The 25,197-nt window shown below is 41.9% G+C and overlaps 1 protein-coding gene across 1 annotated transcript in view; it reads left to right on the top strand.

The window, feature by feature from the left end:
* LRPPRC (leucine rich pentatricopeptide repeat containing) overlaps positions 1–15,118 on the top strand; it is a 186,546-nt gene extending 171,428 nt beyond the window's left edge. Inside the window, exons 32-35 of the mRNA XM_018566148.1 lie at positions 3,309–3,430; positions 6,879–6,994; positions 13,550–13,634; positions 14,554–15,118. Coding sequence (XP_018421650.1) covers positions 3,309–3,430; positions 6,879–6,994; positions 13,550–13,634; positions 14,554–14,759 — 529 coding nt within the window. The 3' untranslated portion in view covers positions 14,760–15,118. The remainder of the gene's footprint in view (positions 1–3,308; positions 3,431–6,878; positions 6,995–13,549; positions 13,635–14,553) is intronic.
* Positions 15,119–25,197: the final 10,079 nt, after the last annotated feature.

Below are 25,197 nucleotides of genomic sequence, written 5' to 3'. Positions count from 1 at the left end.
TCATGCCGAAATGACGTCTTCATGTCGAATGCAAGTCAGTGGACCTGCATAAGACGTGATGATGTCAGTAGTCTTTAGACCCCCACAGCCCAGGGGAGAAGAGGCTTTTGGGAACGTTCTACCAGCCCAGAGGGACCAAGGATCAGGTGAGTATATCTGCTTTATTTCAGTCCCCTAGACAAAACGAGGTAGCCCCACTGCAAGCCTAAAGGTGGCCATACACCTTACAACCATCGCACAACTTTCGTTGTGCGATGGTTGTAAGGTGATTAAAAGTTCATACGACCTGCCCATCTTGGACAGGCAGATCGTACTTGCCATCATCACAAGTCCTCCCCGCTGCAGATAATTGCAATGGTGAGCGGGCAGTGTGCGTACCTCGGGCCGTGCGGCTTACGTCTTGCTAGCGTGCTCGTTATACGAAAATCGTACGATCATGCAATAGTAAGGTGTATGGTCGCACGCTGCCCATACACCTTCCGATTATCGTGTATAGGTGTATAGATTACGATAATTGTCAGGTGTATGGGCACCTTAATGATTTAATCAAGAGCAATTGATTAGCAGCACCTGGCTGCTACTCAGCCTCTTAATTCTCCTATGGATGCGGCAAGGGTTCTATTTACCTAATTTTAAGATCTGCTAAGGGCCAGGTGATTTTTATGTCTTAATACAAATCCAAAGAGGGTGTACTTTCTTTTTTACTCGACTGTAAGTATGTCCGTGGTGGGGAGCTATCCCCCCCAGATAGCTGGAGAGAACTGCCAAGACATTGCATCCTGCTTTGATCCACCTGAAATCCAGAAACCATTTTAAGTGGATCTGCTCCATCAGTAAAAGCAGGTTTTAATAAAACAGGTCAAACCGATCCACTCTGCTGCTTTTTAATGGTTAGTTGTACGTCTTTTCCATATTAAAAAAAATAGTTTAAATTATGAATTCCTGTCATGGTAGAGCAGATTAAAGGCCAGGGTGAGTTAAATCAAAAGCTGCATTTGCTAGGTGCATATGCGTGGCTCTTATCCAAGCCTTTCATGCACGCCTTCATCAGAACTACATATGGAGCGCCGAAGCGGAGACTTGGCGAAATGAAGTTGTCAAGCCGGGTTATGCAGAGAGCACATTTCCTGTGTGTGTGTATGTGTACACATCATAAACACATTAAATTATTAGCATCGGCCCTGCATGGATAAAACCTAAAGCACTAGAACGTGGCCGGCAAATTATATTTAATATCAGTTTTTGAATTGAGCAGGACAGTTCTAGAGGGAAAAAACGAGACCCAGGTAAATATTTAATTTTATATTTCCTGAAATACAGTTATAGTTTCTCACATCAATTATTGAATATCAAGCCCTAATGTTCATTCTAGTGCCTTTTAGGTGACTCTGGTCTCTTGGCTTAGATGAAAGTCACTCTTGCTTAGAAAAGAGGCATTAATGTCCTGCCTTGTTCAAGTACCAAGTTATATCTAAGAGTTGAAGCTAAAAAAATATTAACCTCTGAAAACACACAGCCTCCTTTTAGAGTTTAGTTTGTTCCCCCATACCAAGGGCAGCTCTACATTACAATAGGATTAAACTCTCAAAATGTTTCTCAATAATGCATCCAGATTAAATAAATGTTCATTGCCCAGCAAAGTATTTCTTAAAATGTTTGCCCAAACACAGTCATCATGTTTCTAAAGAGGTGGCTCCAACTTGGCTCCCCTGAAATTCCAGTCCAGTACAAGATCACAAGGGACAGAGCAGTCTCTTGCAGCCAAGTCCTAGTCCATCTGCTAGAGATGGGAAGAGAGAAGTGGAGTCACTTGTCTTGCTGTGTCTGTTTCTGTGGAGGGCTCCATAGGGTGCCCTAAAACCACCTTAAAACAAGATATCAGAGTCAGTGCTCAGGGGAGCAGCTGATTCTGCAGTAAACTAAAAATGTAAGCATCAAGTAGCAGCATCCATTGTAAGTGATTGCATCGGCGTTTAAAATAAATAAAAAGAGAACTATAGCCCATCCTTTTTTGGCCATAGTTCTCTTTAGGGTCACAGGAGGACATTTACTATGGCTTCCTGTGACCCAAAACTCAGCGTATAGTCTCAGGGAAGATGCCAAGTGTATAAAGTGTGGTCTGGCCCCTGGTTCTCTTCTTCACTTTTGGCGTATATCCAAAACTGGTGAAATATTGGAATGAAGTCCTTGCTGTAACTAACCTAGTTTTCGGAATGTCCATCCTTAATACCCCACTAAATTGTGTCTTGGGGAAGATTGATTGTTCTGAGCTTGACTCATCTACACCACGTAGCTGTGACTAGGGCCTTATTTGCAGATCATTGTGTTCTGGTCTTAAAATGTATATCTAGAACATCGCCCTCAGTGGAAGATTGGACCGCGGAGCTAGACCACTTAGTCTCTTTTGAGAAACTGACTTCTCAGCACGGGCACTATGAATAAATCCTACCTGATCTGGAGTAGATTGCTTGACTATAGGAATCCTTCTGTATTAGCTACGGTGGAGGTTCGGGAACATCTTTCCATCTGACCTTGTGGAATTATACTTTGCTGTCTATTGTCTACAATTGATACTTCTTTTTTTACTCCATACCTTTGCGTGTGAACAGTGGGAAGATTGTTTGTGCCTTTCTACTAAAGGCCTCATTCACACTGCCGCGCGTATACGCGTATTGTACCATATGCAATATATGCAAATAAATGGCTCCATACACACAGCCGCGTATGGAGCCGTATATTTGCATAGCGTATATATGCAAATTTCTGCGTGTTTACGCGCGTACAGCACATTATAAATTCCATTACGAGTGATGCATTCTGGGATTGCATATACGCTCGTATATACGCGCATATACACGTATATATGCAATATACAATTTAGCTTGTGTTGTGTGTGAATGAGGCCTTACTTTTGTTACTGTTTGTCTCTTTAGTTGTGTTTCTTTGTTATAAAAATGTTAAACTTTAGTAAATATCTGATTAAAAAAAAAAATCATTTGTAAAATCTGCAGTTGAGCCATCTGTCATTGTACCTCAGACAGAGAGAAGCGCAGTGATGGCTAAAGTCAGCAGGACAATAAAGTTCACGTTTAGCCAGTTGTGGACTTTAGGTGTCCTACATACTCCCAAAGCAAAAGGTATACATAGCAGCCTGCTAGAAAACACGTTGTGCCCTTAAAACTGCAAGACAACAATGCCAGCCATTATTCTGTGTGTAGTAGATTATACATTTATGTGCCATGCTTTTGTCACTGTACCTCAGTATAGTATTAAGAGTTGCTCATTTTATATGTACCGTCTTTTTCCAGTGGAAACTTTGAAGAAGCCATCTCAATGATTGAATCGCTATGTTCAAAGGAGCCAAATACCTCTATATATTACCTGTCATTGACACTGGTGAAAAACAACATGACTGAAGCGCTGGAAAAATGTGAGTTTTTATTAGTGTCTAGCCTTCATTGTTAGAAGTTTTGTTTGCTGGTATACCAGGGCAGATATCTTAAGCTGCTTGTTATCTACAAGTTTGCACATTTCTACAAGGCATGTTTGAATCTGGGGACTGGCTGTGCAGTATAAAATTAATGGGCCATTCCACCCCAAAGAGACTTTTAAACTATTGGTGCAGTCCCGTGGTAAAGTCACTTCTGCAGTAAGCTCTTCCCTTAGCTGTTCCCGTGGTCTGGTTGTTTCACTCATTTTAAACTGTTCTCTCTCCTGCTGCATCCATTAATGTAAAATATTTTTTTAAATCCAGCATGGGTACAGTTAGACCTCCCGTCACAGTGGCTGTTGTTGATGTTCAGGCCTGGGTGCACTTACCTGGACTTACTACCAAACTCCCCGGGGAATATAAGTAACTGCAGGATTTACTTAAAATAATAAATATCTATTGTGGTTAGTCTGACCCTTTAAGGCCAGCAAAAAAAATTAAGTATATGAGTTAAATGGGTGATTAAATTGGTTACCCATCAAAACACACATACTTTACCCGAACACGTTTTGGTTCCTATAGTTTATGTAGTTTATTAAATTACTTGGAACCTAAAATGTCACTTCTCTTTGAAATCTCAAATATTTTTTTCTCGGTGCACAAAGTGGGGATCAGTGCTATCTGTGGCAGGTTCTTTTTAGAAAACTTTGCAGCGTGTGTGTGGATTGGGAACTTGGTCATGTTATTCCGGTCATCCCAAAGGGGTAGCCAGCCAACTCGGAATGAATGTCTTGTTGCACTCCTTACCGGATATTTCAGCAGCAGAGGAGGGTGCTTGTAGTGACTGCGGATAGCACCGCTGACCACATGGGATGTTTGGAAGAATGTCACCAGCACACCAAAAATCCTTTCAGGATCACCAAGTGTTTGTGTGTTAAGAACCATGTCAAATATAGTCTTTATTTGACATGGTTCTTAATAAATGAACATGAGGGGATCCTGTTAGGATTTTTGGTGTGCTGGTGACATTCATCCAAACAAGCCAGAAAACTCAGCCGCAGTTGCGATGCCTGCTGTGAGTCACTACCCACATGCAAGTCAGAGCAATACAATATCAGGTCACACTCAGCAGATCCGTACTGCTTTAGTAACTTGAAACAAGAAACACTCCACAGGCTGTCGTCTTCGATTGCGCTTTGCACTCTATCGGGGCCTAATCATAATCTTCAGTTCATCTCCACTAGAGAGCAAAACTGATCAGAGGAAGACCACCTGTAGTGTTTCTGTCCACTTGTTTCTATAAAGTCACTGAAGCATAACTGATTGGTGGAGTGCAACATGTTATTCTTTCGATATGACTTGCATGTGAGAGGTGATGGGACCCAGGGCAGGCACTGCACCCGCAACTGGGTTGGCTAGCTGCCCAGCCTAGGAAGCGGTGAGAAACAGGGATTCTTGCATGACCAAACATGTTATCATAATGATCATTAATATTTTTGGCCATTTTTAGAGTTAGGGAAATGCTCTTACCCATTATGTATATTGCAGTGTCTTCATTGTAGGACATTTAGGGCATTTTCTTTGAACAACCACTATCTTAGGTTCTCTTGGGGAAACTTGGCTTTGGCTGTTTTTGGGCTATGTGTAAAAGAACATTTCACTGGAAAAGAAAAATGTCACCCACAAGGCCTGTTGCCTTTAAACATAGCCACATGTCCCTGCCCCTTGCTTTTATTTGGCTGCTGACTTTTGCCAGTTAGAATTGGGGTAAGCACAGCAATAATCATCCTGATACATGGCGAGCTGCATTGTTAAGCAGAACATATTTATGGAGGGTAGGTGTCCGAATGTTTATACTGCTCTGATAAACAGTTTTCTATTTATGAAAACAAGCAAGGATCTGTAATGAGATTCCCAACTTATTTCCACAAATCAAAATTAACACAAGTTCTTTTATTTGCGCTAACTTGAAGACAAGATGAATACAATCGTTTACTTGAGGGGGGCACTTTTCAGCAAAAAAAATGGGCTGAAAATCTTGGCTTATACTTGAGTATATATACGGTATATTTATTTATTTAATATCAGTGCAGAATAATAAAATATATGATTGGTGACAAAGAATAAGGATCAAATAATTTAAATCAATTTGATAACACAGGTAATGTGTAAATTATTACCACAGGATATTATTCCACAATATAAATGTAACCAATAAAATAACTTTTTAAATGCAATGGGTATCTTATCAGTAGCTCACAGAATAAGGAAGCAAAAGGTTCAGAATTGACACGTGACGTCTCCCAGCAAACAGATGTTCGCAAGCTCAAACTTTTAACAGCGCATGGGCAAGATTTGTCCCATCATGCACAGGGTTGGCTATAAGCCAAGACTATATTCAAAGTAAAGACAAACTTCCATCAATTTAATTAAATATATATCGGACTAGACCATTGACTAGAAACTGAAATCAGTTTCCTGAAGATTATACAAATGTATATAACAAATGTATATATTTATCTCCCAAGATTGAAAGGTATAATTTGTACTGCAGTTAAAAATTATCTCAAATCAATCTAGATCCTACAAGAACTAAATGGTCTATTCAGATATAAATGTGGCTAATCAATTGCCTAATATAAAGATAGAAATGTATACTTCACCAGCAATACAAAATTAGTTGTCTGAAAGAAGTCAGCTGTCACAGTTCAGAAACAAGGGATGGTCAGGTTCTCTTTAGTTCAGTCCCTTGGACAGCCGTCCTCAGCTTCCGACCTATACTCTTAGAATGTATTTCCTTACTGCCTCCTCTTTGCTGGATCCCCTCTGCTGGCTCCTGCTTAACTTTTATCCCCCCATGGAATGTGGGCTTGGTTTGGTGGCTAATGACGTCAGATACATCAATTTACTATGTACCTCTTCCTCACAATCACCTAAAGGGGCACTATTGTTCTATATAAAAGTTTGGGTAGTTTAATTTTACTATTTTCTAAAGATCTTGTTGAAAGATAACAATCTCATCCTACATAGGCTGGCAGCATCCTTATCTTATGTGCGTCTGGGACCCCACAATTTATGACCTAAGAATGTTTATGCTAGGATTCTTAAACTTTTCTGTGAGTCTTTGTCCAAGAAGAATAAACTTGCGTTGACCTTCTAGCAAGCAGACAAAATGGCTACCATGATGCCCATATACAAATTTGGAAAATATGTATAGGCCTTTGAAATTGATTCCTTTCTGCCCAATAGTTCTGACAGAGGGGGACACACTACATGGGTGTATTTTACACAGCTCAGAGTCCAGCTTTAAATCATGAGGACCCCGGCCAAGCCATATATGCTCTACCTGTACATTTTCGTTACTAGTCAATGCTGATATTCTTGATGTGTTTTGTGCAATAATCACCTTGTACCCTACAAATGAAAGCTTTTTTTTATTTCTTTGCAGTGAGCATTGTTGCAGAGATGTTTGCCAATCAATTCTCAATATACCGCCCAGTCACAGATTTGTTTATTGTGTTTGCCAAATCAGGAAAAGTGGAAGAAGCCAAACGGTTATTAGAGGTAAGCGTAATAACTAAAAGAGGAGCAAAAAGAAAGTGCACTGCCCTAAAGAAAATGAGTAATACATCTACTAGACATCATAATATATATGTCTCACTGAAAATAAGCATAGTATAAAAATATTCTCCAATGAATACAAATAAATATATCACAATCAAAATGACAAGTCGAAGTTCACAGCAGAAGCAATGAAATCACAGCTCATTTCCACTTCTTCTTCCCCTGGCAGCAGGGATCTTTGCAAATAAGCAGCAGTAAGTTGTTCAGAAAGTGACTGCAGCCCAACTTCATAGTCTGATTTGACTTTTGAGGATGAACTATTCCACGGTGTCTGCAGCTACAAAGGTCATTGAAGGCTTGTTTTACAGCAAAACTCCAGGGAAAAAAAAAAAAGGAATAAACCTGTCAAATAATAAAAATAATCCTCTTGCTGCAATACCTGTTTTCAATCTGATACAGTCCCTCGTAGAAACTGCTCTCCTCCACTGCTTTGTGGACTTGATATGCTGGTTGTGATGAACATGTTCATGGGGCATTTCAGAGAGACAGTCTGTTTATATATTACCATTATGTGCTCTTGGGGATTACCTATTGGAATCTGACATCAGTTTCCTTTCATTCCTTGCTGGAATGTGAAGTAGTAGTCTCTTCCCATTGTCCTAAACGTTCTGCGCTATCTTCAGGGAATGTAGCGTGGGGTTTTTACTTGTAGTACATTTTAGGAATCACCCGATACTGGTACTAGAATCCGGGCATTTTCATGAGTTCAAGTACTCGTGAAAATGCCCTGTATTGGCCCTGATTCTAGTATCGGTATCGGGGACGATACAAGGCAGTTTCAATCGTTTGTGGGACTTTAGAGAAACTGCTACAAACGAGTAAAGAGAAAACTCTTCAGAAAGGTTCAGCTGTGCTTATAAATAACTTCTCCAGCATGTATTTTTTTAAAAATTATTATGGGAGGCCAGTTAACCTTTAATCAAATGTGAGGACAAGGTGACCTAAATATAAAATGTATCAATAGATTTCCAGATCCAATAATGTGGTTTTTAGATAGGGTTGCAACAACGAGAGAGAGAGGATTTATTTTTTTGATTTTAATTTAATACAACCAGTCGATTAAGATAATTGGGCAACTAGTCGTTTATGAAAATAACCGTTAGCTGCAGCCCTAGTTTTAGAACAGTGTGGGAGTGTTGGGACTTTTGTCAAACTTTTATTGTTGTTTATGACCCCTGGCATTTCCCTTTTAAAATAGAAAAAGAGATTGAGGAAACAAAGTCCTCAATCTCTTTTTCTGCAGCCCCAGTTATCAATGAGCAGGAATCCTCTATACTGAGTGTTCCTGTTAATTCATAACTTGAGAACATTGTGTGTTTACTAAAACTACAACTATGAATAAACAGGAGGTGATGTAGATCACTCCCATTCATTCACAATTGAGGATATAGTATCCATACCATGTCCTTAATTATCTACAAACACTCAGCGGTCGCTGATTTTTTGCATTGGCTCTCCTCTATGACACGCTGTCACTGGAGGCTGATCGAGCGGTGTAGGGAGGAGAGATCAGCCTCCTGTGACAGTGTGTGCTGTCTCCGCCCACACACCGCTCTGCTGAACTGTGATAGGAGGCTGAGCGGTGTGAGATGAGAGACGCCGGCCGCTCACAGCGCTTTCCTCCCGCAGCGCTCGGCCGGCTGTCACAGTTTCTCTCCTCCCCGCTGGGACACAGAGCAGCGCCCCCCAGCGGGGAGGAAAGAAACCAGGTATGCGCCACTGTATCGGCAGGAAAATGGCACTTTCGGCATTTAGCCAAAAGTGCAATTTTCGGTGGATATGTTTTGGCGGCCGATATATCGGTGCATCCCTATCCTATACCCTTCTCAGAGCCCCCAGTAGTGGATCGGCAGGCTGAGTACTTCCCGTTCTCCCAATGCCGGCCCTGTTAATACTAAACCTCCCACTTCCTAGCTTTTGTCTTTAATAGTACTATGGAGAAATTGGGAATATAACTGGGGTAGCTGGAAGAAATGAATGATTATTGTAGGGAAGTATCACTGTGGAAGTATTCAGGCTGTTGGAAGGACTTCACCTGTAAAATATAACAGCACTTTCAGGTATAGATCATGTAGTTCCGATAGACTCTGCTGGCGGCACGGAAAAGATAAATGAGCCTCTGTACTTATTTTGTAGAGACCAGTTTTTTCCTCGCAATACAATGTCCTGCAGCCTCTGGGCTTCTCTCCCTGTGCCGTTCTACTAAAGCCGCTGCTACCGGGCACCACTACAGCTTTTGGGAGATTACCAGTAGCATGTAAACCAACTAGGATGCTGCATCGGGTGGGAGCACAATGAAAAACTCAATGGACCCCAAGAGTTTGAGATCTTCAGTTAAACACGGGGGCCCATTTTGTTTTTCATGTATCCTACAGCTTTAAAATCTGTACGAAGTGTGCAGGTATCCTTTTAAGATGAAGTGTCATGCTGACTTTAGCACAGCTGCATTTTTTTTGGGTAGCAGCAGTTCAGTGGTTTGATTTTTTATTTGTTGCCAATAGTCAGTCTATAAAAGCCATGACAGCTGTCCTGACTCCAGCATACAACATTGTCGGTGATTATGCATCAATCTGTAGTGCAGGAAAGACACTTGATTTCCCTGGCTTGTCATGTAAACTTTTTTTTTTCCTCCCCCCCACCCCCCTCTGCAAGTTCAACTTTTGTCTCTCTCTCTCTCAAGAATTGACTGTTGCATTGAAAGCCTTTTATAAAACAGATTGAAATCAGTCCTTTTGTATGCGTAAGTGTAGGTAATTATACTTTAAAGAGAACTTGCTTTGTACATTTTAATTTTTATAAAGAAACGAGCAGTTATCTCCCTGACACCTTATTAAATGTATAATTAACCTTATGATCCCAAGCTCACTTATGCATGCTTGGCAGTATAATTGGAGACGAAAATAATTCTTTTTTTTTTTTCCCCTCTTTCTTTTCCAGTTCTAAACCTCAGTTCTTTGGTCTGCCAAAGCATTAGTTTATTATTTTTTTTTTCCCTTTTAAACAAACCTGCAGCTTGGCGTGCCAAGGACAAATTTATGACAGATTGGCATGATTAGGCAGCTACTGTATTTCTTTGTAAGCTACTATTAGGCGGTAATGATTCTTTATTGAGCTTTTAATCGTTTCTGTTGTAGTTGGTGTCCCTTAGTATTATGCTTTTAAAAAAAAAAAAACAAGAAAAAACTTTGATTTCATTCTTCCAGTATAGCACATCTGATGACATTTCTCCTCTCTTCCTATCCACAGAGATGCAGCGCTATTCTGGAACAAAGTGAATATTTGAAAATACAAATTGACATTCTGGTTTATAAGGGCCAGGTATGGTATAATTGTGCATATACAATAATATTCTGTTGCATTGTACCATAAATTTAATACAGCTTTTAACTGGTCAAAGTGAATTCCTGTCAGTAAAAGACAATTAAAGCCAAACCTTTTTTTTTTGGCTTTAGTTTTCTTTTGGGCCACAGGAGTACATTTGCCAATGTACTCCTGTGACCAAAAGTCAGAATATATCTGACCCGACTGTCTCTCTAGAGCCAGGTCTGTCTGTCTCCTCCCCTGTCTGTCCCTCCAGTGAGCACTGAAGTAATGGACAGGAGGGAATCCCAGTAGGGAGTGGTGACTCAGTCGCTTCTCTCTGCAGGGCGAAACCATGAGCTGAGCGATCAGCGATTCGTGATTGCTCTGTTCTCCATCTATAGAGCCGGTGTGCCACTGCTTCAGCATCCCACACCAGCTCGAAGTATTGGGCAGAGTATATTCAAATGGCAGTGGGTACCATGCTATTCTGTCAGGAGAAGGTACACATTTATGTGTTTGCTTACTTTGCAGTGAAGATCAGGTTATAAAAGGTCTCAATCCTCTACTGCAGGGGAAGCCAAACTCCGGCCCTCCAGCTGTGGTGGAACTACAAATCCCATGAGGCATTGCAGGATTCTCACAGCCACAGACATGACTCCCGGAGAGAGATGCATCATGGGATTTGTAGTTTCACCACAGCTGGAGGGCCGGAGTTTGGCTACCCCTGCTCTACTGTGTCCTTGCTGGAAAGTATTCCTCCTTCCTCCATTCTGCATTACAGTGGTGGTCAGAACTTAGAGTAAAAAGAAATGCTAAATTCTTCAGTTGTCACCTGAACAGGAAGGGAGGGCAAACATTTCCAATAGTGAAAACATTAAAGTGCATATAAATAATAGCAAATGACTTCTCTTATTTGCTAACCTTTGGTCTGCTAATGATAACTGATAAGCTGATACGAGAGAATGTTCCCCTATCATGGATACGGGTCTAGTATGGATTTATGAAGGGGACACGTCACTTTGTACATTTTATGTTTTATTACATTTTAGACTGGGGGTGTCTCGAGAATTGCATACATTTAAAGGGTATTTAGGGTCAACAACTAAAACTAAATATGTATTTCAGAAGTTCTATCCCACTCCATAATCATATCGATCTAGAAGTTTGTATACTTACTTATTGAAGCTCCCCATAGGATGTACTTCCTCAATGCGCTGACACAATTTCACTTAGCCCTCTAAATATGCACTTCTGCGTGTCACTAGTCTAACTTAGACTTCCATCTGAACTAAAACTCAACATCTGAACAATCTAACATTATTATTGGTTGCTGAAAGCAATGCATTATGGTTTATGTAGTTTTGAGAAATTGAGTTTGCACCACATCAAGCAGCAGTGAAAGAGATGCAAAGCACACTGGGAATCCAAGAAGTTGTTAAAAGTGATGAACAGACAGAAGGCAGCACTGACTACATAAAAGGAATTGCATTCTCAAAAACAACTCTAGTATGTTTTCCTGTTACAATGCTGATGTTTTATGCTGGGACTTCAGAACTCCGTTAAGGTGCTATGATTAAAAAAAGGTTGAGAAACGCTGCTCCACATCACTTGGTGGCTTCGTACCTTGAGGGATCCGACACTGTAGATCACTGTACTGGAAACGCCAGCTGTTCACCCCAGCAAAGAGGCTCTCTTTAACCCCTTCGTGACTGACGACTTACAGTGCCGGGAGTCTGTTTAAACTTGTAAAGCCGACTGTCGGCTTTACAACAGAAGCGATTCTGGCGACTTACCTGTCGCCAGATCGCTTCTGTGTCCCGTAGAAGGGGGCCCCCCCTGCCGGACACCGCCGCAGTGCACCGCCGCCTATCTGCACTTCAATAGCTTATTTCCAGTGTAAAGGTGACACTTAAAGAGTACCTGTCACCACCATCTGCTATCACATGGGGGGGCTTGTAAGCCCCCCATGTGATAGCAGTCAAAGTAAAGTTAAAAAAAAAAAGTTTGTAAAATAAATCTAATAATATTTAAAAAAATTTAAAAGTCCCCCGCCTCCTTGAGCACGCGCGTCGCCACGTAAACACGCGTCGGGTGCGCCTACGTATAAAAACGACGAACGCGCTACACATGTTGGGTATCGCCGCGCACGCCGGAGTTAGAGCAATAATTCTAGGGCGAGTATTTTGGGGTATCTCTAAATTGATTACCTGTGGGGGCTTTTAAAGCGTCTTCTATGGATTTTTCGAGGTACTGCAGTTTTTCGCCGTTTCACGGACCCACGCAATTTGTAACCTGGGCATGTTGGGTATCGTTTTACTCGTTGTAACCTCATCCTTTATATTTCATTTTAAAAATGGGTATTTTGTTGTGGGGCTTTTAATTAAATTTTTCACTAAATGTTGAGGTTTAATAAGGAATTGCGCAACATAAAAATTTGCAACTACCACCATTTTATTCTATAGGGTCTTGGCATTCAGAAAATATATAATGTTGGGGGGTTTTAAGTCATTTTCAGGCCTAAAAGGTGGAATATAACATGGGTGCAAAAAATGAAAAAAAGGCCTCAGTCATGAAGGGGTTAATAAGAGTTTCAGAGTAACAGCAGTGCTTGAAGTCCATGTTTTAGCAGTGTTGGTAGATGTGGGCTTTCACATATCTTCTGAGGCATCTATACTGCCAGTGCATGCATCAAATATGCTTTGGCTCCACCTCCAAACTGCTTACCAAATGTCATAGGCCACCTGCCCATTGCAGGAGTCAAGATGGCAAGGCTACAGATGGCATTGTACAGGATAGGCACTGCTGGAGCAGTTGGCTCATGATTGTAGACATTTTCCAGATCTCAAATGTTTTAGACATTTGTGAAAATTGCAAAGAACTGCACAGGCACCAGGATTTTACGTAATTGAGTCACCTCTGTGCTGGCATCGTAGACTAGAAAGTGGATTCTGACCCTGGATGGTACCAGAATAAAGATGGCTCCATCCTTTTGGAGAGAAAAGCACATGAATGCATTGTTAGGGGGAGTTCTGTGATCTCTGTGTGAGGTAATATACACTTGGAAAGGTTACAACTTATTGCTAAGCATGGTGCCATAGCATGAAACATCTGATGCTAGGTCCACTATAACTTGTGTTTTAAACGTTTGCTGTTATCTGCTGACCTTAAACCTTTTCCCATATTGTTTTACAGAAAAACCAGATTTCCCAGCTGCTAGATGTATTGGGGGATCCTCTTTACAAACACATTGGGTACAACAGCCTGATGAAACAATACAGTAAGTGGGGTCTCTGGCACCGCAGATGTCCTTGTGGGGGAAGTAGGGATTCTGATAGGTGCAGAACATTCATTTTTTGCATACAGAAAACAGGTGATAGTATTGAATCATAGTAGTGCCGTTTGCAGTGATTGGTGTACAGGTCTGGAACAAACCCACGTACTCTGTGCTCACTGTGTTATTGTCTATTCACATATTTCCATGATGTCCTTAGTTCACTTATGCATTCCCGCAAGAGTCATGAATACTGTTGGGTATACCAGTGGGGAATTCACCTGCAGTCTCGCCTTATATGTAGGGATTTGTATAGGCATGACGCAAATATAAAGTGATGAAATGAAAGGGGGAACTGGAAGGACAGAGCAAAGAGTGGCTAGCATTGGGTGTTTTCAGTAGTCCATAGAGCAGGCAAGGAAGGGACTTAGGCGTAATTCTAACTTGTAAAAGGTTTTGTTCTTTATGCTGTTTGGCAGTCTTTTTTTTTTTTTTATTCACTTGGAGCTGTCCTCAAAGGACAAAGCCCTTTAACTGTCTGCTATATTAAAAAAAAAAATGTTTTAAATGTCTTGCCCAAAAACAAGGACTATAAAGATTAGCCAGAATTCTTTTTTTTTTAGGGTTTCTGGATTCTTTTTTTTTTTTAAACATATTTTTGTCTTTTAGATTGTGTAAAAAATGAATGAATTCTTACAAGAGAGTATCATCAAAAGAAAGCCCTTGTCACAAAAAAAAAAATCTATGTATTGCTTTATGTTAAGTAAAGGCTAAGTTATCATTGAATAGGCAGGCCCATAGCAGAAAGGTAAAATGGCTCAGGTACGAGGGCTGAAGTGGATGATAGAACATTTCTGATTTTAGTGGATACCTACTTTTAATGCGAATGTATTTATTGTTTTTACTTTGTTACCTTTCCCCGCAGTCTCCACCAACAAATTAAGCGATGCAGTCGATTTGTACGACAGAATGAAAGCCGAACAGATAGAGCCAGTTGAAGACCACTTGAAACAATTGGCAGTCCTTCTAAGAGAGGCAGACAAGCCTGTCCCTTTCCCCGAACCCCAAGTGAGTGCTTTCCAATTATACACACCTCTAAAGATTGTATGCCAATGTTCTTCCTCTTCATAATAGACTGTTGCTCTCTCTAAAAAGAGAATAAAAAAAAAAAAAGTTGTCTACTTAATTACACGGGGATTAAATCTTGAGCGCGATTTCTCTATGGGATGTGTTCATGTGAAGTGTTGGCAGCTCAGCGCTGCAGGATTAATTTAGTTATACTCCCGGGAGTAGATAACCTTCGCTGGATTATTGTGTTAAAAGCATCAGATACGATCAGCCCCACATCTGCAGGTCATATTGAAGGTAACGCTTCACCCACAATCCACTGGGGCAGCTATCTCCATGTTGTGCTGCTTGAAAGGTGATTTTAATCCCTTATTTTTATTGACCACTAATTGTTTTTTCGCTTTTCTTCTTTTCTACAAAACTAGTAAATTATTTGTGTGTGTTTGTGTGTACACACACTCACACCTCGCTTGGCTCTTTCAGCTCTTCAGAGACATTGAGGCACTAAACCTTATGTTTTTTTTAGAGAAGCGTAGGAACGGGAGATGTAGATTAACAGTGACATTTAGAATCCAGTTTGTGTTTTAGAGGAATTTAGATAATACTCCATTATTTTGTACACTTAAAAAAAGTATTTTAGCAGTTTTTAGATCCTGGAAGACAAATACTTGATATGACTTTTTCATTTGTAAACGCTTGCTCTTATATGTTTTTGTTAGTGTGGCGATGTGTAGATTAACAACTAAAAGAAGCTATGTATTTTAATTGGCCTTATTCTAGCTCCCTGCTTAAGGAGACCCTGTCACCAACAAAGTGGTAACAACACAGAAAAAATCAGTATTTTACAAGCTGACTTGCTGCCTTTCCATAAATAGTTTTATTTTGACTTGCAATGTGCCTCTGAACTTGCTAGCAAATTTTGACTACTTCTGAAAAGCCAATTCCCTAGCACAGCCCCCTCCCTCGTTGCACATCATAGCACTCTTTTTGGGAGTGTCTAGTAACTCTCTGTGGTGGCTCAGCTACTCCACCCCTCGCTTTACCTCCCTATGTAACCTCTTACGTAGTAGCCAAGGGAGGAGTGAAGGCAAATACTACAGGGCCCCCTGCTGCCCAGCATTCAGCCTATACATTTCGCTCTTGATAGAGCTGCACTTCTGGCACGTCCACCATGTTTGTCATTAGAACACCGGAGATGTGCACGTACTGCAGATGTACTGCTTGTTTTTATACATTTTGTTCTGACCTGCACGTTAAAGGAAACCTATCATGATAGAAATATGGAGGCTGCCATTGCAGCTTGCCTGGCTGTCCTACTAATCCTTATTTTCTTCATTTTTGTTTATTATACCATTGGAAGCATTTTGTGATATCTATTGGATAAGTGCAACCCCCCTCCAAAAAAAAACTGTCAGTCTTATTATATTGGACTATAGAATGCTGGGCCTTTATGTTGTAGAGATCTGAGAGTGGGAGATGTTGAGTATTTTACCAAAAGGCATTGGGTGGAAACTCACAAAGGGTAAGTTAGGTATGACTGCAGTGTACCAGAGCTATGAGATCTGTAAATCAAAGAAGTGCAGCTCCCATTCATGACTTCTCACCCAGATATTTTGTTTTAAAACCGTTTCCTATAATTGGGAAATTTAAATCTGCATTTACATCAGCGCTGCATATCTACAGAGGGCTCACCATGACATCTGTGCTCATAATGTGAAGCGAGCAGTGCAGTAACCTCTAGAAACTGATGAGAATGTTACGGTCCTGCTTTCTGTATATTGATACTGAAATCTGATTGGTTAGGAATTACTGCACCGTGCAAAATATAATTGTTCCTTGCACAGCTGCTACTACGTTATATTGTCATAAGTCATTTATGCCTTTTGTAGTCTCTCCATCTGTTGTCTAGTTCTCTCTAACACTTCTGTTTGATGTCTTCCAGGAGCATGTACAGTCCATCAATGAAGAGGAAAGCCATACGTCCAGTCCATCTGAAGATAAACATTAGTTTTTGTCTCTTTTTTTTTTCTGTATTATTTTTTTAAAGCAGTTGTTTGTTTTTCTAAACTGTAAGTTTTTGCAAATTCTGTGAAATAATTAAGTTAACATGAACAATAAAGACGGATAACTTTATCTCTTGGAGTGTAAGCTTTACTTTTTGCTAAAGAAGGGGGTGAGGAGGACAGGCTCAACTGGTATTGGTGGCGGGTAAATTATGTACAAGACCACGGACACCCAGGGACAGTCCAAGCAGGTTTGTCCTGCATTTGTATTCAAGGTGGCGGTAAACAAACATCTGCTCATCCAAGCCACTAACTTAACACAGCTCTGTTCTTGACTTACAGAAGACCCCCAGAACAAACTGCACATGTACCTCTTTAGCATTCTATCTATATGTGTACAAAGTTGGTTGAACCACCAAAGAAAATTAAGACACCACACCCCTTAATAATGACATAACAACAAAAGAAATACCATGGGGCTTTTAACCACTTGAAGTCCGCGGTGGTAAACCCCCTTCCTGTCCAGGCTATTTTTCAGTATTCAGCGCTGCGGTACTTTGACATTTATTCTGTCATGCAACGCTGTACTGATATGAATTTTAAAATTTTTTGGGGACACATAGAGCTTTCTTTTGATGGTATTTAATCACCACTTGGGTTTTATTTTTTTACTATGGTAAGGAAAATTGACATAAATAGTTTATTTTTAAAAACTGTTTCCCTGAATTAGATTATAAAACATTTATTAATTTGTTATTTTGGTAAAATATAAAAGGCGGGGTCATGTCGGGTAAAAATACACCAAATATGTCAAGCCTTAAAATTGCACGTGCAAAACCTCAAACAAAACTACAATACCCCAAATTGGTCATAGGCAACGCTTTTACCGCTCATCAGTTTAGTGTCATCATTGATTGATGACCCTAAAATTATTGCTCTCACTCCTACTTTCGCGGCGATATGTAACGTACATCGTAACTGTTGTTTTCGCACACGTATTTACGTTTGTGCGGTAACGGGGTGGGTGACTTAAAAAAATGTGTTGGATTTTTTTTTTTTTTTGCAGTTAATGTTATTGCTATCGCATATACATATTACATGTGTGCAGCCAGCACATACAAGCGATCGGTAGGCTATAGAGCTGCCGATCGCTTGTATGTGAAACAGCCAGTTACAGCTGTGTACAACGTACGGGTTTTTTCTGCCCATGCGCGCAGAAAAAAAAGCCGTCTATTTACGGCTACCCGCCAATGTGAGTTTGCCGTCCGGCCATTTTTTCACAGTGGGCGGACGGCAAGGTGTCGCATCCGGATATATGGGTTATAACCACATACAAAATATTTCTAATCAATTGTATAATTGTTGAAAACAAAATATTTATTTTAAAAAAATTACATGATTATTTGAAACATATAAAACCAAAGTAAGAACATATTCCAGAAAGCCGATTCTTACCCCAAGGCATAGCGCCCCCTGGATCACACATGCACATTGTATAGAGTCGTATCTATTTTAAGTTGCTTATCTTTTAACAATATCCATATTTAATTTTTGTTTGTAGGATTTTCTCTTTAAGTCATGCTTTAGTGTGCAGTGAGTCCAGCCTTCAACGTGTTTCGCCACGAGCTTCTGTAGGAAGTTTGGGAGATCGCCTATGGCAAATATCTATTAACCAAAGATGTATTCATTCTATCTATAGTCAGACTTTCACCCAGCAGCAAGCTTTTTACTGCCTGTAAAAAAAAAAAACAACTTGCACCCCTGTAAAAAGCCAGGTTTTATGTAACAAATCCCCCTCCACCAAACTTTACACTTGGCACAATGCAGTCAGACAAGTACCGTTCTCCTGGCAACCTCCAAAACCCGGACACGGGCGCTGTAAAACGCCCAGGTGGGAACCAGGCCGCGTCGCAGGGTGGCGGAAAAATGCCCCAAAGAAGCTCCTGTACTTCTTTGGGCGTAGGGTGTTTTGCAGCACGTTCCTACGCGCTGTAAAACGCCCAGGTGGGAACCAGGCCTTAGTCTAAAGCAGAACTAAGCCCACAATATAGTGTCACTTTCCTTGCTCCCCCGTACCTTAATGGCTGCTACTACTACTCATACCCTGGTGGCAGGACCGGCATTCTGTTGCTTTCAGGTCTCAGCTGCAGCTTGGGGTGGGCAAAAGCATGGACTGACTGCCACATTGACCTGGGTATAGCTTAGGCACAGAGACCCAGACAGCTGGTACTTGGAGGGAGACTAGTCCTGTCTCAAGGCAAGTATTGCAAAGGTATTAGTGGCCATTTGGGAAGGACGGAGTGGCCAGGGAAGGCGATACTATATGGTAAGTTTAGTAAATGTAAACCATGATAATTTCTTTTATTTGTGAAAAAAGCCTGAAAACGAATGCAGTCACCACATGTAAGCACTTAAGGGTCAGGGATGTGGTGCACTCTTTATTTTTGTTTTCAGTGCTAAAAGCCCCCCTCATTGAAAACTACTGCTCTATGGCCAATGCCAACATACTGCCAGCTTGTTACAAGCAATGCTTAAATAAGTGAAATGACTTATGCGGCTCTCCTAAGATCTCTTTAATGGTAAAACTAAAAAATAATTGAAAAGAGCATTTTGTATGCCTAAGAGGCCCGCAGCTGAGCAAACAGAACACTGTGCTACAATTGTACATGGCTAGGCCTGCTGATCCTGCACTGTACGCGGATTCCACCTGCAACCACTTCACACCGCATTATGCTGCCTTGACTTTAAACCAATGGGAAGTGGCCTTCACTAGACATAGCAGCAAAGTCTGGACGTAAGCTGGAGTTTGTGAGGCATAAAGAAGGCATCAGCACACAAACGTCTTCCACACGGTCACACCAGTCACTTCTCAAGCTCGCAGCGGGCTAATTCTTGTGGGCATTTGCATAGTTGTAGAATTTCCCCAGTCCGGGTGATGAATCTGAACTGGTCTGCTGCTTCTGTGTCAGCAGGAATTGGGGCAGCTGTTGAAGTAGATATGCAACATTACAGGATGCCTCTCAGGATCTGATCTGCTGTAGAGCAATATATAGAGCCGGCTGCTGGAAATGGTTAGGGACTCTTTAACATGTACACAGAGAGTTCGGAGGTGGTTTTTGAGTAGACTAAAGAAATCTATAGTGTTTTCCCATGCTCTCTGTGTGCACATGAGTGGATACATAAGTTGGATATGTGTCCATGAAATACTTCTTATTGACCAGAGCACTTTTTTTTTTTTTCTCCATTTCTGCAGTGCTTCTGTTGATTTGGTGATAATGCTATAGCACTACACATCTTGAATTTTGAGCCGTGGCTGGCCCTGCCGGTAGCCCCCGACTCCACAAGCTTTGATCACAAAAAAGGAGTTGGGAAGAAAAACTGTTGGCTGATCAGTGATTACATCCAATCAGATGCAGCCACTATTTGGGGTTTCAGACAGCTGTGGGTGCTGACTGTGTGAATACAATAGCTGGCAGTGGAGATTCTTCCATCTACTCTGTTTAGCATGAGTGGGAGGGAATTACCGTATTTTTCGCTCCATAAGACGCACTTTTTTCCCCCAAAAAGTGGGGGGGTGAAATGACAGTGCGTCTTAGGGTTGTCTTGTCAGGGCCACCGCCGGGTCCTGATCCTACAGGGCCGGCATCATCTGATTCTCCTCCTCTCTTCCAGCTGTGCAGCTGTGTGGGCGGGCAGTACAGAGCGGCAGAGCTGTGACACATATAGAGAACTTTTTTCAAAATGGTGAGCAACAACTTGAATGCTATGGATATCAAAAGTATTAAAAGTAACAGTAATTATTTCTGCTTTCTGCTAACTAGAAATCACAGGGCCCCATAGCGAAATTTTATATGGGGCCCCGTGATTGCTAGTTATGCCACTTGCAGAGCCCCAGCGGAGAGTGACCCTGCAAAGCCCACCATAGACTCTCTATAGTGGGCTCTGCAGGGTCTGAGATCTCTTACCTGTCAGCGCCTCTGTGGTTGCCGGGCCTCCACTCCTGTTCCGTCCCCGGGGCCCGCCTCCTCTGCTATCGACGGGCCCCACCTTCTCTTACATCACTGGCCCCACCTGCTCTTAGGTCGCTGGCCAGTGATGTAAGAGGAGACGGGCACCACCTCCTCCATTCCGTACACCGCGCTCATCTGCCGCAGCGGCTGGCTGTCACTGACACAGCTCCGCAGCGGCTATGAGGGGAAATGTGCCGCTGCCGGGCTGTGTCTGTGACAGCCAGCACCCCCACATGCCATAGCAACCCAGGTGGCCCTGGCCGGGCCCCCCTGTGCCCGGGCCCCATAGCAGCCGCCAGGTTCGCTATGGCGATTGTTACGCCACTGCTGCTTTGCATAGGTCACTTCTTAGCGTTAAATATTTGTAATTTAAAACAATTCATCTTCACACAACATTTAGGGTTTGTTCACATCAAATCCAGTGCGATCAAGCGCAGAATGCATTGCACAGCAGTGCGATTGCACTGCACCGTGGGCATTGCTGTGCCATGCGTTCCCATGCAGGTGATCGCACTGTGGGAACGCACTGGATTTGGTGTGAACAAGACCTAAATGTTGTGCGAAGATGAATTGCATCACACTCTGACCTCTGCGTCACACCCTGTCCTCTGCACTGTGCATCACACCCTGTCCTCTTTTTCTCTTGTTTTTTTGCCTCTAAACCTAGGTGCGTCCTATGGTCAGGTGCGTCCTATGGTCAGGTGCGTCTTATGGTCAGGTGCATCTTATGGAGCGCAAAATACGGTAAGTGAGAAATTTAGGCATATATGGCTGGCTTAACGTTGCAAAAAATGATATAGGTTAAACAAGGCTTGTATTATTTTGTTAATAGTCTTGTAAAAAAAACTTTATGCAATCTTTAGAAAAAAATATGTAGCAAAACATTTTTTTATAATTTAACCTGTGTTAAAATTGTTAATTTAGATAAAAACGTCCATATTGTATTCTATAATTTGTCCCATTTATCATAACACTATAATTACAACTCTATTACAAAAGCAGAGCGAAGTTATTTACACTAAAATCACATTTCTGTTTTAAAAGCACGGCAAAGTTATTTACAAATTAAATAATGTTTTTGTTTTTAAATGTCACAAAAAAACAAAACCAAATGAATGCAAAATAAGTTTAAATGATAACAATATTTATATTGTAAAATAATAAAAAAAACAATAGCAAAGTAATTGCTAAAGGGAAGAATTAATTATGGCTTACAAGGGTTAAATATAGGTTAGCGAGGGAATCGGATAGAGATAATAAAAATTTAAAAGGAAATAAGAAACAGTAGGAACACAATTTACTTTTCTTAAAGGTAAATATGTCTATATTCACAGAGAGAGGGAAAAAGAGAGTGAGCGATAGATATCACATTAGTAATGGTGAGGTTTCTTAAACTGACATGACATCATATGCAGATTACAGGTCACCCCCTTTAATCTGCTTTAAATGGAACAAAGTAGTTTCAATGTAGCAAAATTACACTGCTACATCTTAAATCTTGATGATGCAGACGCTGTTTTGCTAGTGTCAGTTTACATGGAAGCAACAAGATCCGCTTCTATGATGGTAAAAATGACAGCCGGGATTTGCCAGTAAAGGTGGCCACAGAGCTGAGAGGGAGGAGGGGGCGGCACTATATTGCCAAAAGTATTGGGACGTTGGCCTTTACACGCACATGAACTCTAATGGCATCCCAGTCTTAGTCCGTATGGCTCAATATTGAGTTGGCCCACCCTTTGCCGCTATAACAGCTTCAACTCCTCTGGGAAGGCGTCCACAAGGTTTAAGAGTGTGTCTATGGGAATGTCTGACCATTCTTCCAGAAGCACATTTGTGAGGTCAGGTACTGATGTTGGACGAGAAGGCCTGGCTCACAGTCTCTGCTTTAATTCATCCCAAAGGTGTTCTATCGGGTTGAGGTCAGGACTATGTGCAGGCCAGTCGCGTTTCTCCACCCCAAACTCACGCATCCATGTCTTTATGGACCTTGCTTTTTGCACTGGTATGCAGTCATGTTGGAATAGGAAGGGGCCACCCCCAAACTGATTCCACAAAGTTGGGAGCATGAAATTGTCCAAAATGTCTTGGTATGCTGATACCTTAAGAGTTCCCTTCACTGGAACTAAGGGGCCAAGCCCAACCCCTGAAAAACAGCCCCACACCATAATCCCCCTCCACCAAACTTTACACTTGGCACAATGCAGTCAGACAAGTACCGTTCTCCTGGCAACCTCCAAACCCGGACACGTCCATCGGATTGCCAGACAGAGAAGCGTGTTTCGTCACTCCAGAGAACACATCTCCATTTCTCTAGAGTCCAGTGGCGGTGTGCTTTACACCACTGCATCCCGCGCTTTGCATTGCACTTGGTGATGTAAGGCTTGGATGCAGCTGCTCGGCCATGGAAACCCATTCCATGAAGCTCTCTACGCACTGTTGTTGTGCCAATCTGAAGGCCACACAAAGTTTGGAGGTCTGTAGCTATAACTGCAGACAGTTGGTGACTTCTGCGCACTGTGCGCTGACCGCGCTCTGTCATTTTACGTGGCCTACCACTTTCTGATTGAGTTGCTGTTGTTCCCAGTTGCTTCCACTTTGTTATAATACCACTAACAGGCGACCGTGGCAGCTTTCTAAAGAATGGAAACTGGAGGGCTTTGCACACCTTTCATTTGGTGAACTTGGGAGGTATTTTAAACTGGAAGTACAGTTGGCCTTTAAACCTTTCATCGAAACCTCTTTATCTCTGAATTTGTTATTTTTTAGAAGCCAGTATAAAGGAAACGTCGCAGTGAAAAATAATACACGTGGGTTTAACTATGAAGTTTTTGTGTATTCATTCTTTATGGCCCGCATGACTTGGGGGCACGGCAGGGGTGTGTGCCGACATACTGTGTAATTAAAGGGGACCTTTCCTATCTTAGAATGTTGGGAGGCATTTGGATAAGAATTCTCCTTGTCTTTGCCCAGCTAAGTGCTGTGAAATGATAAATACGGCACACGCCATGTTTTTTAAGACGCAATTGATTATCATAAATTATTATTTAGTTGCTCGTATCTCCCTTTAATATCACGTCAGTCGACACAGACAAAATAGCGTTGGTGTTTGAAAAGAGTCTTGCTCCCGGTATCATGATTGAACAATACAATTGGTAGTAAAGAGCTATTCCATTAATGACAATGGGTAAGTAAAATGACATTTATATGCATATAAACCCGTTTTTAACTCAGCTGGAGGCCCCTTTCTTGCAGCAAGGAGCAGAGAGCAGTGACAAATCAGGCGTAATCTAAACATGCAAGTTGAAAATTCCCCGCTGAGCGTAAAAGAAAATATGTTCCAACGTGGAGATCTCGCACGACAGACAAATTAATGGCGGAGGAGAAAAAAAAATGATTAGAGAGCGGGGCTGTTTGTTTCCTGCGAAATACCAAACAAAGTATTTTACAATTACACACAATAGCTAATCACGTTTTAACTCGATAACAGTTTGATAGCAAATACTTTACTAATTATGTTTATAAGGATGCCCTTTAAAGTTCTAACCTTTGCCGGCTTTTCATTCTCGTTAGAATTTTAACCGGATTTGGATCTGACTGAAGGCATGACTTAAAGAGGAACGCCGGGATTTTCAAAAGTTAATCCTTGTAGTGGGGCTACTGCTCGTTTTAGTCTAGGTGAGTTCAATAAAGAAAATATACTCATCTATCCGGCCTGGCTGCTAGACCGGTTCCCTCAGCCTCTCCTTCCCTGGGCTCCGGCCGTCTACACCCTGCTGACATCATCATGTCTATGCAAGGTCCACTTACTTGTTTTAGAAGTGAGGAAGCTGAGAGACGTTTCACAGCCGGAGTGGAGGGGGAGAGAGGTGAGCACTCACCGCCCCAGGATCGAAGATCAGGTAAGTATATAATCTTTATTCTGTTTTCTAGACCAACATGAGCCGCACTGCAAGGGTTAACATTCGAAGATCACGGATGTCTGCTTTACAGTGGTCTCCAGCTTTAAGTTAAAGGAGAACTATGAGGTGAGTGCTTTTCACTCACTTCATAGTTCTAGCCGTCCTGTGACGATGAGACTGTCACAGGTCGGCTCAGTAGATCGGGAGGTGAGCGAACACATACCGGCGTTCGCTCACCTCTCGATCCTGTCACGGCTCTCTGCCGTGACATGGGAGGGGCTGGATTCCCCCCGGTCTGATCCGCCAGCGCTGACTGGCGGAACGGACGGGGGAGGGGGCGGGTACAGCTGACTCTGCCTCTAGATAGGCAGAGCCAGCTGTCAGTCACGCAGCTGGGCCGATCCCGGCACAATTCTCGGGATCCGCTTCATACTGCGGCATCTCAGTATACCGTGAGCTACAGCTCGTGGTATACTGAGCCTAGGGTGACGGGAGGACGCTAGTTTGTGTCCTCCCGCTACCCTAAGGAGAACTATGGGGAAACGCCTTAACCCCATAGTTCTCCTTTAATGCAAACCAAAAACTAAGA

This window comes from Nanorana parkeri, unplaced genomic scaffold (genome assembly GCF_000935625.1).
Source record: "Nanorana parkeri isolate BGI_ZX_2015 unplaced genomic scaffold, ASM93562v1 scaffold1, whole genome shotgun sequence".
Classification (NCBI taxonomy): domain Eukaryota; kingdom Metazoa; phylum Chordata; class Amphibia; order Anura; family Dicroglossidae; genus Nanorana; species Nanorana parkeri.
The sequence above is the reverse complement of the archived record's forward strand: the minus strand, read 5'-3'. Positions and strand labels throughout refer to the sequence as shown.